Source organism: Phascolarctos cinereus, unplaced genomic scaffold (genome assembly GCF_003287225.1).
Source record: "Phascolarctos cinereus isolate Bilbo 61053 unplaced genomic scaffold, phaCin_HiC Scaffold_1;HRSCAF=81, whole genome shotgun sequence".
NCBI classification, from domain to species: Eukaryota; Metazoa; Chordata; class Mammalia; order Diprotodontia; family Phascolarctidae; genus Phascolarctos; species Phascolarctos cinereus.
The window spans coordinates 38,896,916-38,912,134 of record NW_027555514.1 but is presented as its reverse complement, the minus strand read 5'-3'; the positions used below and the strand labels follow the sequence as shown (position 1 = coordinate 38,912,134).

At 39.0% G+C, this 15,219-nt stretch overlaps 1 protein-coding gene across 2 annotated transcripts in view; it reads left to right on the top strand.

Moving 5' to 3' along the window:
- Positions 1 to 15,219, top strand: part of PIK3R4 (phosphoinositide-3-kinase regulatory subunit 4) — a 66,560-nt gene that overhangs the window by 14,323 nt on the left and 37,018 nt on the right. For both annotated transcript variants that reach the window (XM_020987260.2, XM_020987261.2), the window contains exons 6-8: positions 46 to 267; positions 8,511 to 8,684; positions 11,252 to 11,397. In XM_020987260.2, the coding sequence (XP_020842919.1) occupies positions 46 to 267; positions 8,511 to 8,684; positions 11,252 to 11,397 (542 nt within the window). The remainder of the gene's footprint in view (positions 1 to 45; positions 268 to 8,510; positions 8,685 to 11,251; positions 11,398 to 15,219) is intronic.

Here is a 15,219-nt window from a genome sequence, read left to right as displayed (position 1 = left end):
TTTTATGATCCCACGAATACTGACTCCTTTTTAATCCCTTTGCAGAACTCCAAGCTTTACATGAAATGGTCCAGCAGAAAGTTGTCACCTTACTGAGCGACCCAGAGAATATTGTGAAGCAAACCCTGATGGAAAATGGAATCACACGTTTATGTGTGTTCTTTGGACGGCAGAAGGCCAATGATGTCTTATTGTCCCACATGATCACTTTCCTCAATGATAAGAATGATTGGCATCTCCGGGGTGCTTTTTTTGACAGCATTGTTGGTATGTTTTTGACTCTGCTTTTCTAATTCATCTTTAAAACGTAGTTTAATCTGTAATATTGCAGGATCAGCATTTTAGAGCTGGAAGGGACCTTAGAAACCACCAGTCCTGTCCCCTTATTTTGGAAATGAGGAAGCTGAGGCCCCAGAGAGCTTATATAGCTGTCAGCTTATATAGCCAGGTCAGCAGGCTGCTAAGTGGCAGAGCCAGGATTTCCCCCTGGATCACAGTTCTGGCTCCCCGGCCAGCTGCAACTTCTTGAAATGTGGTAATGCTGATCTGGAATCTTTTACCATCATACCTGAGGTCTGTGTGCTCATGTAGACATTTTGTCCATGTAATTCTTATTTTAAGTATGTGATGATAATGCATTTTGAAAACTGTTTTGAGGAGCACTGTGGTTTTTAAGAATCAGGGTGGCAGAGTCTCAGGAGACTTTCAGGGAGACTTTCAGACTTTCATTAAGTCTCAGGAGCCTTAGTCCGGGGTCCTGGGACTTGATTAACTTTTCAGTATAGTTGGTTTTCTTTGCAATCTCGTGCACTTTATTTTGTGTTTGAGAGCTTGATTTTAAGAAGAGGCCTCTCTCGGCTTCACCAGCCTGCCAGAGGGGCCAATGATACAACATGTAGTCAGGACCCCTGGACTAGCCCTCCTTGTGCTGGATACTTAACAAACGGAATTTGCTTCTAGGGGAACACTTTCACTTTCAATTCTGCTTTTGGACAGCTCTGATTATTAAGGCTTTTCCCCTTAAGCCATGCCTAAGTCTCCCTTCTCTCAACTTCCACCCGTTGTTTCCAGCTCTGGCCTCTGGGGCTAGGCCAGAACAGTCCCTCCACCACATGACCTCCAGATAAGCAAAGGCAGCAGCTGTCTTCCTGTTTTTCCCTGTACTTGCGTCACTCCCCCCTTAGAACTGTGACTTAGTGAGCTTTCATGGCTTCAGGTAAGTTTCAGGAAAGCTGTTTCTGACATGATGAGTGGCTGCTTTGGTCTTTGTGCCTAATCACGGAAAAGAGCACTTGCACCGTTTGTATCTGAGTATTTGGGTTTGGATTAACCTGCGTCAGAATTCCAGAAGTGCACTCGTCCGATTTCTCTGCAGGAAGCACCCTCTTCGTTTCTCTACTTCCCAGCTGTGGTTGAGTTGATAAAGCCTCCTCTATGGTTTTTTCTGCTGGATTGGCCTTCTCTGGCCTTGATTTCCCTCTTTGCTACTTAGTGTCATGTATCTGTAGCTATTAATTTTTTTGAATAATTTTTTTCCCAGTTACATATAAAACAATTTTTAACATTCATTTTTAAAAATTTTGAGTTCCAAATTATCTCCTTTGCTTCCCTCCTATACTCCTCCCTGAGAAAGTAAGCAAATTGATATAGGTTTTACAGGTGCAGTCGTGCAAGACATATTTCCACATTAGTCATGTTGTGAAAGCAGACATAGACCAAAAAAACCCCCACAAAAAAAAAAAAGAAAAATAATGTCCTTTGATCTGCATTCAGTCTCCATCAGTTCTTTCTCTGGAGGTGGACAGCATTTTTCATTTTGAATCTGTAGGAGTTGAGTTGGATCATTGTGTTACTGAGAATAGCTAAGTCATTCATAGTTGGTCATCATACTATATTGATGTTACTGTGTACAATGTTCTCCTGGTTCTGCTCACTTTACTTTGTATCAATTTGTATAAATCTTCTCCAAGTTTTTCTGAAGTCCTCCTACTCATCACTTCTTGTAGCACGATAGTGTTCCATTACCATCATGTACTTGTTCAGCCTCCCCAGTTGATGGCCATCCCCTCAATTTCCACTTCTTCACCACTACAGAAAGAGCCGCTATAAATATTTTTGTACAATTAGGTCCTTTCCCCTTTTTGGGCATCTCTCTGGAATACAGATCTAGTAGTGGTGTAGCTGAATCAATGGGTATGCAGTTTTATAGCCCTATGGACATAGTTCCAAATTGCTCTCCAGAAAGGTTGGATCAGTTCAGAACTCTATCAACGGTGCATCAGTGTCCCAATTTTCCCACATCCCCGCCAACATTTATGATTTTCTTATTCTGTCTTATTGGCTAATCTGATAAGTATGAGGTGGTACCTCACAGTTGTTTTAATTTGCATTCCTCTAATCAGCAGTGACTTAGAGCATTTTTTTCGTATGACTGTATATAGCTTTGATTTCTTCCTCTGAAAACTGCCTGTTCAAATCCTTTGACCATTTCTCAATTGAGTAATGACTTGTATTCTTATAAATTTGACTCCATTCTTTGTATATTTGAGAAATGAGGCCTTTATCAGAGGCACTTGCTGTAAAAATTTTATCCTAGCTTTCTGCTTTCCTTCTAATCTTGATTGTATTGGTTTTAAATTTAATATAATCAGAATTATATCCATTTTGCATTTCGTAATGCGATCTTGTTCGGTCATAGATTCTTCCTTTTTCATAGATTTGACAGGTAAACTATTCCTTGCTCTTCTCATTTTTTATAATATCAGCCTTTAAGTTTAAGTCATGTACCCATTTTGACCTTATCTTGGTATACAGTGTAAAATGTTGGTCTATACCTAGTTTCTGCCACATTGTTTTCCAGTTTTCTCAGCAGTTTTTGTCACATGCTGAGTTCCTGGCCCAAAAGGTTGTGTGTTTGGATTTATCAAACTCTAGTTTGTTATGGTCATTTACTACTGTGTATTGTGTACCTGATTTATTCCATTGATTCACCACTGTATTTCTTAGCCAGTACCTAATAGTTTTGATGAGTATACCGCTTTATAGTACAGTTTGAGATCTGGTATGGCTAGGCCACTTTCCTTCACATTTTTTTTTCATTAATTCCCTTGATATTCTTGACCTTTTGTTCTTCTAGATGAATTGTGTTATTTTTTCTAGTAGTTTGATTGGTATGGCACTGAATAAGTAAATTAATTTAGGTAGAATTTTAATTTTTTTATATTGGCTCAGCCTACCCATGAGCAACTGATATTTTTCCAGTTGTTTAGATCTGACTTTATTTGTGTGAAAAGTGTTTGTAATTGTGTTTATATAGTTCCTGGGTTTCTCTTGGCAGGTAGACTCTCAAGTATTTTATATTGTCTACAGTTATTTTAAAAGGAATTTCTCTTTCTATCTCTTGCTGCTGGAATTGTTGGTAATATACAGAAATGCTGATGATTTATGTAGCTTAATTTTATATCCTGCAACTTTGCTAAAGTTAGTTATTTTAACTAGTTTTTTAGTTATTTCTCTAGGATTCTTTAAGTATACCATCATATCATCTGCAAAGAGTGATTGTTTTGTTTCCTTACTGCCTATTCTAATTCCTTCAGTTTCTTCTCTTATTTCTATAGCTAGCATTTCTAGTACACTGTTGAACAATAGTGGTGATAATGGGCATCTTTGCTTCACCCCGATCTTACTGCGGAGGTTTCTGGTTTATCCTCATTTGAGATAATGCTTTCTGATAGCTTTAGATAGATACTACTTACCATTTTAAGGAAAGCTCCATTTCTTCCTATGTTCTCTAGTATTTTTAATAAGAATGGATGCTGTATTTTGTCAAAAATGCATGTATGCATATATGCGTGTGTGTATGTATACACATACATATATGGATTGCTTACATTTGGTGACCGTAGCTAGGTGGAAGTCTAAAGTCTCAGTTTCCTTCTGCCTTTGTCCTCAGTGCTGTCTTCCTTCCTGCCCAGCACTGTGTGCTCTTGACCACGGGGTAGCCCTCTGCTTCTCTTCTGGGCCCCTTTTTTGTCCATCTCCTATTCACAGTCTGGATTGTGTAGAGAACTGAAATGACATTTGCCATTGTGTAAGGCTTCAGTGAATGCAGTAAGAATAGGCAGATGTTTACAAAGCCTCCATCTAGGATGGGATTTAGCCAGAGGCCCTCATGGGTAAAGTTGGAAAATGTTTCTTTTAACTTTGAACTGTTTTCTAGCTTCACTTCTCATCTGACACCAGGAGGTATCCCTGCATTTCTAGAGCTAAAGATAGAAATATATAGACTTGTCATCTAGTCTGAGGCCTCCTTTTTATAGATGAGGAGAATGAGGAACAGAGAGGTGCAGTGACTTGCCTTTGGTTACACAGCTGGTTAGTGTTGCTTACTGGACTAGAAGAAAATATTTCATTCTTCCTTTTGCCCCCTCTTAATGAGTGGGAAGCAGTTTGGGGCCATTCTCCTATAGTCAGACTGCACAGCAGAAGCAGCTGGTGGTGACTTAGGAATTATTTTTTATTGTTGAAGAAGAAAGACACCCCCTCTTCCATACTTTGTTATTTAAAACGATGGCACCTCCCTCATTCAGGTTGCAGACTTGGAATCATCTTTGAATTTTCCCTCTTGTCTTCTCCTTATCTAGTTGGTTGTCCATACTGATTCTACAGTTCCTTGCACCTAATCAGTGATTGATAAATTTTTGGTGATTCATTCCCTTGAATGTGCCCCATTTGCTGCACTCTCTTCCAGATCCTTTTTGTGACTGTTTTGTGGTGGTGGTCTCTCCATTTACATTGTTGTAGTCCATGGGTGTGTACTTTGATTTCTTGGCTCTGTTTACTTCCCTTCAGATTCAGTCACATAAGTTTTTTCATGTTTCTCTGTATTGATTATGTCCGTCACTTCTTGCAGCACCTTGATATTCCCTTACAGTCAGGCTTTCTCCAGGCAAAGGACACCTGTTTTGTTTTCCAGTTCTTTGCTACCTCACAGAGTGCTGCTCGTAATATTTGGGTGTATGTGGGGACTACTGTGATAGACTTGTAGTGGAATCTCTGGGTTGGAGAGTGTGGACAGTGTAATTACTTTAGTTGCATAATTCCAAATTGCTTTCCAGCATGGTTGTACTGATTCATAGCTTCACCAGCACCGCATTCTGGTGCCTATCTTTGCAGTCTTATTCTCTTCCCCCAACGCTGACATTCCCGTGTTTCTTCATCTTTGCCATTTTTCTGAGTGTGAGGTGAGGTCTCAGGGTTGTTTTCATTTGTTTTTATCTTCTTATTAGTGATATGGAATATTTTTTCATGTGATTAATAGTTTGAATTCTTTTGAGAACGGTTTGTCGATATCTTTTTTCTCTTATCTATTGGGAAATGGCTTGTGGGTTTATATATTTATTAGCTGCCTAGATAACTTGGAAATTAAACTCTTGTCTGAGAAATTTGATGCAAAGATTCCCCCCCCCCCCCATTTTAACTGCTTCCCTTATCCTGGATGCATTGGTTTCTTTGTGCAGAAGCTTTTCAATTTTATGTAATCAAAATGATCAGTTTTATCTTTTAAAATTCCCTCTGTCCCTTGTTTGGTTAAGAATGGTCCTGCCCATAGCTGTGAGAGGTGTGTGATCTCTTCTCTTTGAATGTTTGTACCCCCAGTTGTAGTGCTTTCATCTTTCTCAGATGGCCTTTTGTTTGATGACCTGCACACTGTGTTCCCTGGTAGAACGTGGATTCTCACTTTTGTGTTGGTGTCCTCACCACCCAGTGCAGTATCCCACATATTAGGGCCTTACTAAGCACTTATGAAATGGAATTCTGCTAAGCCATTGTTATTTGTCTTTTGTATAGAAGTGGAGCTGAAGAATTTGCCCAGTTCTACAGGACGAATCATTGTTCTCAGAGTAAAAATAAAGGAGCTGACATTTCTTTCAGCTCACTTTTCATTTTCTGTTTGGATCTGATTGGCCATATGCTTTGAAATTTGAGATTCATAGATAAGTTCATGTTGGCATCACCGTACTGTACTTGGAAAGAAAATGGAAAGTTTTTTTGAACTTTTCCTTTGTAAGGCAATTGGCCTCGCTCTGCAGGTGATGGTCCTGGTGAGTATACGGGGGTCTGCGAAGTTGTCATCAGGTGTCAGAGCTGCTTGATCTGCTGCTCCATCCACGCTGCTGGGTGTGTGCACACAAATGGGAAACTGGAGGGTTTTGTCTGAACAAAGATTTTTGCTGTTTAATGTCTGAGGGGCTGTGAAGCTCTTCTCTGGAGAAGGTAGATGTTTCCTTATTCCCATTGTAAGATTCATTGGCATTACTTTATGATTTTCAACTTCAGTGCACTGCTATGGACTTTGATTTACTCTCCGTTTTAGCGTAGTGCATAGCATCTACATTTCAGCTGTAAAAAGAAGTGCCAGTGTCTTGGATTTTAGATGGAACAGATACACAAGTATTGGATGCTGGGGGGATGGGGGGCCCAGTGGGTAGGGTAGATACCTCGGGGCACCATCGTGCACAGAGTGACAGGCCTGGAGTCAGGAAGATCTGAGTTCACGTGTGGCCTGACACTTGCTAATTGTGTGATCCTGGGCAGGGCACTTTGCCCCTATTTGCCTTTGTTTCCCCATTTGTAAAATGGGTATAATAGTAGCCCCCTTCTCCCTGGGCTGTTGTTAGGAATGATTATAAAGCACTTAGCACAATGCCTGGCACTGAGTGAGCGCTGTGCTACGTACATGTTAGCTAGCAGCATTATTATCTTCTATTACATTTGCCGCATCATATTAATGGTGTGTGCTTTTAAAACTGAAACGTTTAAACATATTTTTTATGCCAATCAGAAGCTGGGCTGGATTACAAATGATGTTGTCAGGTCATGGAAAACTGTGAAGCTTCACGTTTTAGCTCCTGATGGTCCAGGAAAATAAATGATGTTAAAATTTCTGTGAGACTTACAGTGAAGTAGAGAGGAAAGAAAAAATAATTACTGACATTTACATCACACTTTTAAATTTCTCAAAGTGAATTATAGATGTTTATTTATCTTTAGCAACTGTATGAGTGAGGTAGAAATTCTGGTCATGTCCTCACTTTATAGGTAAGGAAACTGAGGCCCTACCTTGATAGAATGATGGTCCGTGGCACAGGCGACATTTAAGCCATGATGATGTCATGAGATTACATTATTCTGACCTTTGTCCCTTAGGCATGGCTGCTAAGGTGATGTAGAACCTCCTCCCTTTCTGCCCTGGCTACGTCCTGTCTGGTATCACGCGAATCCTTCTTTCCCACGTTCCTCTCTTCTCTTTCTCACACTTGGCTCTTCATCTCCTGTCCCTGTCACTTTGCATTGGTCATTCTCCATGCCTGGAGGGCAGGCCCTCCTCGCCTCTGTGGCATCTCTCTTTTCCTTCCGTATGTAGCCTAAGTACCACCTTTCTTGACCTCCTCAGCCCCAGCCTTCCCTCCCAGACCTCATGTTGAACTCCTTTTTTTCATCTGAATGTGTTCTTTTTATGGTGAAAGCATGATGTGGTAGACAGAGAGCAAGCCTCAGAGCCAGAGAGGACATATTGGTGGAGTGACCCTGGGGAACCTCCCTGGGCAGCTCTTTCAGACTGAAGACAGTCTGAGGGATGCCCTCAGCAGGGAGTTCACCAAACCATGATGTCCCAGGTCCAGTCTGTAGCTTCATTCTGATTCTGTTTATCTTCCGTATGTGCTTATATACACGGATCGTCCCTGCTGTTAAAGTGTGAGTTCTGTAAGAGTGGGCATTATTGTGTTCTCTCTGTACTTGTATCCTCAGCACTTAGCAAATACCATGCAGTAGCAGGCCCTTAATAAATGCTGGTTGATTGAGATTCATCATGGGCCTGAATTAAGAAATAAACCCTTTCTGGTTGGAAAGTTGGCATTATAGACTCCTGTTCTGTTCTGACTGCCCATTAGTGAGGTAGCTGGTACTCTTCCCTCCAGATCACCTCAGTGATCCCTTGCATCTGTGTTTCATTGAGGCTTCTTCTCGCATCCAAGACTCATTTCCTACCCACAGAATACTTCTCATTTCTTACCATGCTATACTTGTTGCAATTTCCCTCTAACTCGTCCTAATCTAAATTCTTAGGCTTTGTTTTCCTTAGGAATGGCCCTAGAGTTTCTCCAGCTATTGACTTAATCAGCCACACTAAATTCTCATTTCCCATTGACAGAATTCATGTTTTTACAGTAAGTGTTCAAGAACAATTTGAAATTTGGGCAATATGTTAATGCACATTTGATGTTTGAATTCTTTTGCCTCCAACTTATGGTAATCAAATTTTGTGTTGATTTCCTTGTTGTAGGAGAAAGACATAAAATCATTTATTAAAGTAGCTTCTTTTGTCTGGTTTCATTGGGCAATATGATTGGCATTCTTAATTTCATTGTTTTTTTTTTTGAATGGTGTGTAAAATGATTCTTCTCCTGAGATCTACATTCTCATTAAACATTGGTTATGTTTTTCAGGTGTTGCTGCCTATGTTGGATGGCAGAGCTCTTCTATCCTAAAGCCTCTGCTACAGCAAGGCCTCAGTGATGCTGAAGAATTTGTCATTTTTAAGGCTCTCAATGCCCTTACCTGTATGTGCCAGTTAGGACTGTTGCAAAAACCTCATATCTATGAGTTTGCTTGTGACATTGGTAAGTACTGACTGCTCACTGTCCCTTTGTGTGTGACTTGAAGGACACCTGCTAGAGATCTGTAGAAATTCCTTGGTGTTTGGAAGGATTAGCATCAGCTGCAGTTTTAAATTGTCATTTGGGATAGTTCTGTTTATGTCACCTTAGCAGAGGAATGATTTTTTTTATCCTCAACTCTTAAAGTCATTTGGGTTAGTTTCACATATGAAACCTCCTATGTTCTGAATTGTAAGCAGATCTTGGCTCGCTTAGTATTGTTTATACACCATAACAGCAGGCTTTTGGGCTACCTTATAAATTTATTGTACTTGGAAGTTCGTAAAATTGAAGTTCTAGGACTTATTTCTTCAAACAATTAAATGAGTTAATTTTATGGCCCATAAACCCACTGATCCATTTATCTCCAGCTTTTAAAATTAATTTAAAATTGATAGAATTAACACTGAATCGATGAATTTTATAAATATGTTTAACATAAAAGCATATGGAACATTTTTAGTCCCATGATCAGTGTTTTCAGATGGCAAACGATAGAGAAGTGCCAACTGGTTTTATATGGAGTGGAAAAAAAAGCAAATTGGAAAAATTGTCTAGTCAGTAAAACATTGAATTGCTTGTTTCTATTTCCTTAAGGAAAATTAATAGCCCGAACCAGGGGTGGGGAATCTGTACCCTCCAAGCCACACGTGGTCTTCTAGGTCCACAAGTGTGGTTCTTTGACTGAATCCAAACTTCCCAGAAGGATTCAGTCAGAGGGGCACACTTGAGGACCTAGAAGACCACGTATGGCCTGGATGGTATAGGTTCCCCACTCCTGGCCCCCAGACCATGAGACTTTGAGGATAAGGGTTCACCCATGGCAGTCATCGAAGAGAAGAGAGAAGGAGCTGTGGGTGTCAGTTGTTTCAGAAGTTCATAAGCAAACAGACAGTCTCAGATATGTCATATTTAAGCTATTCAGGAGAACAGACTTTTATAGAATTTTAGGATTACCTAATTTACACACGTACAGCCAAGATTTGGCCTCGCTGGAGCTATTATAAGAAGCTGCCTGAGTTTTAGGATTTGGATTTCATGTTTTCAGATTTTGTGATTCTGTGAGCGTTTATGGTGTTTGCCAATTCATTATAGATTTAGCAGCCTCCATACCACCTCAACCCCACCCTGTCTCCTGTTTGTTGCTGTTGCTAAAGGTACTCTGAGTCTCTGTTATTACAATAAGGTATTTATGGATTTGTCTATTCAGAGGAATCCTTAGCCCAGATTTACAAGTGATAAGGGTTTTCTATACATACCTAAGAGAACAAAATTGCATTTTTAGAAAAAAAGTTTGAAGTAGTACCCCAAAGGTACTCTCTTTGTCAGCAACATTAAATATAGCATCTCTTTAGTATTGACAGAAGGTGAGCCTTCACTTGTGAAACTAACAGTCTGATAGAAAGAGCATTGGATTTGGAAGTTGGGAAGTTAGGTTTAAATCACTTCTCTACCATTTATTACTACCATAATGATAATGGACATATCACTTAATCTTTCTAGGCCTCACTTTCTTCATCTGTAAAATGAAGGAATTGAAGGAGATGACTTCTAAGGTCCCTTCCAGCTCTAAATTAGAATCCTATGACTTCCCCTCCCCACTTAGTCCAAATTAGTAAGGTTTATTCTGTTTTAGTTTTTGTATAACTATATCTTTAAGTTAAGTTGGGGGGAAATTATGTTTTCTCTTAATTAATTCTGTGCATTTTTCTTGGTTGATTCTGATATTTCATCTTTTATATGTTAATTTGTATTTATTCCCCCATTAGATTGTGAACTCACTGGGAGAAAGAGATAAAGTAGAATAAAGTATACTTCAGCCATGTCATAATTACCTGGCATGGTGCCTTGCACATAGTAGGGACTTAAGAATTTTTGGATGAATTTATTGTAAGAATAGATTTTAAATTCCTGAAGGACAGGCACAGTATATATATATATCCACTTTCTCATTCTGATTTGTTTGACAGTATCTATTAATCTGAGATTTATTGTACTATAAACTTGATGTACCAAAGCCCACTAAAAAAAAATGAGTCAAGTAAACAGATGGTGAAATTGTTCCTCTGATTTTAAGTGACTTAGAGAATGCTTATTCTTCTCCTTGTTGAATGATATAAGTGACCCTGAGCTAGTGAAGACTTACCATTGGGACATTTGGTGTGTCTATCAACATATATGTAAAACAGTTTTTAATTTCACTGTTATAAATAGTTCACCAGCTAAAACTTCTTTGGATTGTTAAAGATTCGGCCCGTCAGCTGTGAAGTCTTACTTAACTTGTCTGTAGTGTTGGGGGTTATGTTTCCTCTCTTATATTGTTTGAACACGTTCCTACAGAACGGAATATGACAGCTAGCTTCATCTTGATGGACTGCATGCCTGAGGGTCATTTAGTATGTAGAAGGGCCTTAGTGAATCAGTCCATTATGTGCCATTGTTTGTTGTGAAAGATACTGATACATTTTTATTTTGGGTGGATGTGTGTTGAAACTATTCTTGAAACCGCTTTTATTCTTCTTTTCTTTCAGCACCCTTTCTGTGCCATCCCAATCTTTGGATACGCTATGGGGCAGTGGGATTTATAACGGTAGTAGCTCATCACTTGAACATTGCCGATGTCTACTGCAAGCTAATGCCTTACCTCCATCCGTTTATCACTCAGCCAATAATACAGGTATCCTTTCTATGCTTTGGAACTCTTTCCTCCTGTTTAGAGATTGTTTGTTTCTGTAGGCATTAGTATTCTTACAGTTCCTTTCAAGACAATATTGCTTTTATAGACCTGATAACTTTGGTGGTAATCAAAATTAAACTGCATCTTATATGACTTTATATGTATTACATTGAATGGAGCAGTGTTTTTCAGTCTTCATTTTCATTATGTAATATAGTAAAACATCTGTTGTTAGATGATATACGACCTAGCAAGAAAGCATATATTGATGAACCACATGCTAGTTTTCTGAGTGTTCATTGCAAGAAATGTAATTGATTTTGATTGAAATCAGCATTTATGATTAGTTGGGAAAAGTTTTTTTTTCAAAAGTTTAGTTTATAGAGGTAGAGTTAAGATGGTGTAGTGAGAAGAAGCATTTTTGCCAAACTCACCCAGTATACCTCCTTCACAAGGATCTAGAAAATGTGCCTGATTGAATTCTGATTGGGAAATCCAAGAAAAAAGTCACAGTGAGTCTTTTTTCTAACATAGCAAGATAGCCAGAGAGATCCTGAGGGCCTTGGGGGGCACTGAAGTCGGGGCAGTGACTGTGGTGGGGAGCACTGTTATGCCCAGGGACAGGAAGAGGACTGAGACAGAACACTAGGGCAGAAAGCCTAGGTGCAGAAGGAGAATCCAGAGGATCCTTGAATTGAGGCAGAGTGCAGGACCAGGTCTGGCAGCTCTGACCCATTGCCCCATTCCAGGTCACAGATTCAGGGTGAGGAAGAGCATTTGTCAGGGACTGTAGGCTTACCCTAACTGTGCTCTGATGAAGGAACAAATTCCCAGAAATGTAGCTGTGCATCTCTTAGTCCAGGTGCAGAGCAGCAGGGACTTGGTTTTACCCTTTAACCTAGTGTCAAAGCCTGCAGTAGAATAACCAGAGCAGGAGTCCTAGCCTAAAGGGGAACCCACAGTTCAGTCATTGACCCTGCAGAGCTTCCCAGTGGGCTAACGGTGACTAAGTCCAGCAGCCGTCAACTAAAACTCAACCATGCACAAGCCAACAGACCTTGGTCAGAAACTTGCAGAGTTCAGATGTGCAAGGCAGTAAACAGACCTCCCTCCAGATCATCCTGATTTGGGAGCACTGGAAACTTTTAGGCCTTCAGGCTGACCCGTGAAAGCAGCTAAAAGACAAAAAAGGACAAAAGCTTTGGCCGGACATCACCTGTCTCCTCACCCCGCTAGGTCATGCAGAACTTGGGACTAACATAAAGTCCAAAGACCTGATGGTAAAGAGTTGTTGTGGTGATAGGGAAGCTCAGGACACAGTCACAGAAGAGAATCACTTGAAAGCACCTCAAGCAAAGCCTCAAAGAAAAGTGTGGATTGGACATAAGTCCAAAAGAATTCCTACAAGGGTTAAAGAAAGGGTTTTTTAAAAAATTTAAAAATAAACTAGAGCTATAGAAGAAAGATATGAAAAGAGAGTTATACAGTTTGGTAAGAGGTATAAAATCTTTGTGAAGAAAATAAGTCCTTGAAAATTAGAATTGGCGAAGTGAAACTAATGACTTCATGAGACAATAGGAAATACTAAAATAAAGTCAAAACACTGAAAAAAAATAGAAGAAAATGTGGACTATCTTATAGGAAAAGTTTGACTTGGAAAACAGGGGAGAGATAATTTAAGAATCATTGGACTACTGAAAACCATGAATAAAAGAGCTTAGACTTCATATTTCAAGAAGTCATAAAACTGCCCAGATCTCTTAGATCCAGAAGGCAAAGTAGAAATTGAAAGAATTCATTGGTCACCTTCTTAAAGAAATCCCAAAATGAAGACTCCCAGAAATAATATGGCCAAAATCCAAAACTCCCAAGTCAAATAAAACGTACTGTAAGCAGCCAGAAAGAATGCATTCAAAAACCGTGGAATCATAGTCATTATAACACATTTAGCAGCCACCACTTTAAAATAATGGAGAGCTTGGAATGTGATATTCCAAAAGGCAAAAGATCTAGGATGACAACCAAGAATAACCCACCCAGCAGAATTAGTATATTCCTACAGAGAAGGAAGTGGGACTTTAATGAAAAAGGACTTTTAAGACTTGCTGATGAAAAAACCAGTGATAAGAGAAAATCTGACATACAAAGGACTCAAGAGAAGCATAAAAAAGGTAAATATGAGTGAGGTAGCATGAGGGACTGACTGAACAAAGTTAAAAGTATTGACATTCAATATGGGGAGATGATACATGTAACCCCTTTATCTCAACAAGGGTAATAGAGAGAGTCTAATTAGAGGGCCTGAGTGTGATTCTATTATGTTTGGATGGTCTCAGAAGAAGAACAGAAGGGTAGTGAAGAAGAATGCACTGGGAAAGCTGGGAAAAGAGATGAGTAATAGGGTGTTCAAGGAACAGTTTATACAATAGAGGGGGCAGGGATGGCAGGGTATCACTTGACCCTCACTCTCATCTGAACTGGCTGGTTAAAGGAGGGAAGAAAGTGTGTGTTGTGTGTGTGTGTGTGTGTGTGTGTGTGTGTATACACACACAGTTGAGTACAGAAATTGTTACCCAACAGGGAAGTAGGACAGAAAAGTTTAAGGGAAAAGAGGAGGGGTGTGGAATAAAAGGAAAGGTAGGTTAAAAGAAGTATTAGAAGCAAAACAGATTCTGAAAGAGGGGACAGAGGAAAAAAAAAAGGAAAGTACAATAAAATGGAGAGAAATTCATAGCAGTTACAACTGTGAATGTGGCTGCAGTGAATTCATCTACCAAATGGAAGAAGATAGCAGAATAGATAAGAAACTAGAATTAAACAGTATGCTATTTACAAGAAACACATTTGAAACAGAAAGACTTACACAGAATTAAAATAAGGGGATGTTTCCGCTAAAGTGAAAAAGGCAGGGGTAGCAGTAATGATTTTAGAAAAAGAAAAAGGAAAAGTAAATGTAATGAAAAGAGATAAACAGGGAAACTACATTTTGCTAAAAGGTATCATAGGCAGTGAATTAATATCAGTGCTGAACATATATGCACCAAATGGCATAGCATCTAAATTCTTAAAGGAAAAGAGGAGTTACAAGAGGAAACAGTAAAACTATAGTAGTGGGGGACCTCACTTTACCCCCTCAGACCTAGGTAAATCTAACCATAAAATAAACAGGAAAGAAGTTAAAGAGATGCATGTAATTTTAGAAAAGTTAGATGTGGTACACTGGGAGAATAATGAATGAGAAAGGAATATATCTCTTTCTCAGCTGTGCATAGCCCTTTCACAAAAATTGATCCTGAAACAGGGTATAAAACTTCACAAATAAATGCAGAAAACTAGAAATATTAAATCCAGCATTTTCTGAGCATAATGAAATGAAAAAAAGTACATTCAATAAAGGGCCTTTGAAGTATAGATTAAAAATTAATTGGAAACTAAATAAGTTAATCCTAAGAAATGGGTGAATAAAAGAGCAAATCATAGAGACTGTCAATAATTTCATTAAAGCTAATGCAACAATGAGAGCAAACCAAAATTTGTGCAATTCAGCCAAAGCAGTACTTGAGGAAAACATAGATCTCTGAACTTTTCCATCAGTAAAAGAGAGAACAGATCAGTGGATTGGACATACAGCTAAAAAACTAGAAAACCAACAAATGAAAAACTTCAAATTAAATAACAAAATAGAAATGCTAAGAATCAAAGGAGAGAGATTAATAATATAATTAAATAATTGAATTAATAAATAAGACTAGGAGGTTTTTTTTGGGGGGGGAGATATTGGCTAATTTGATTTAAAAAAAGTAAACTAAATTACCAGTATCA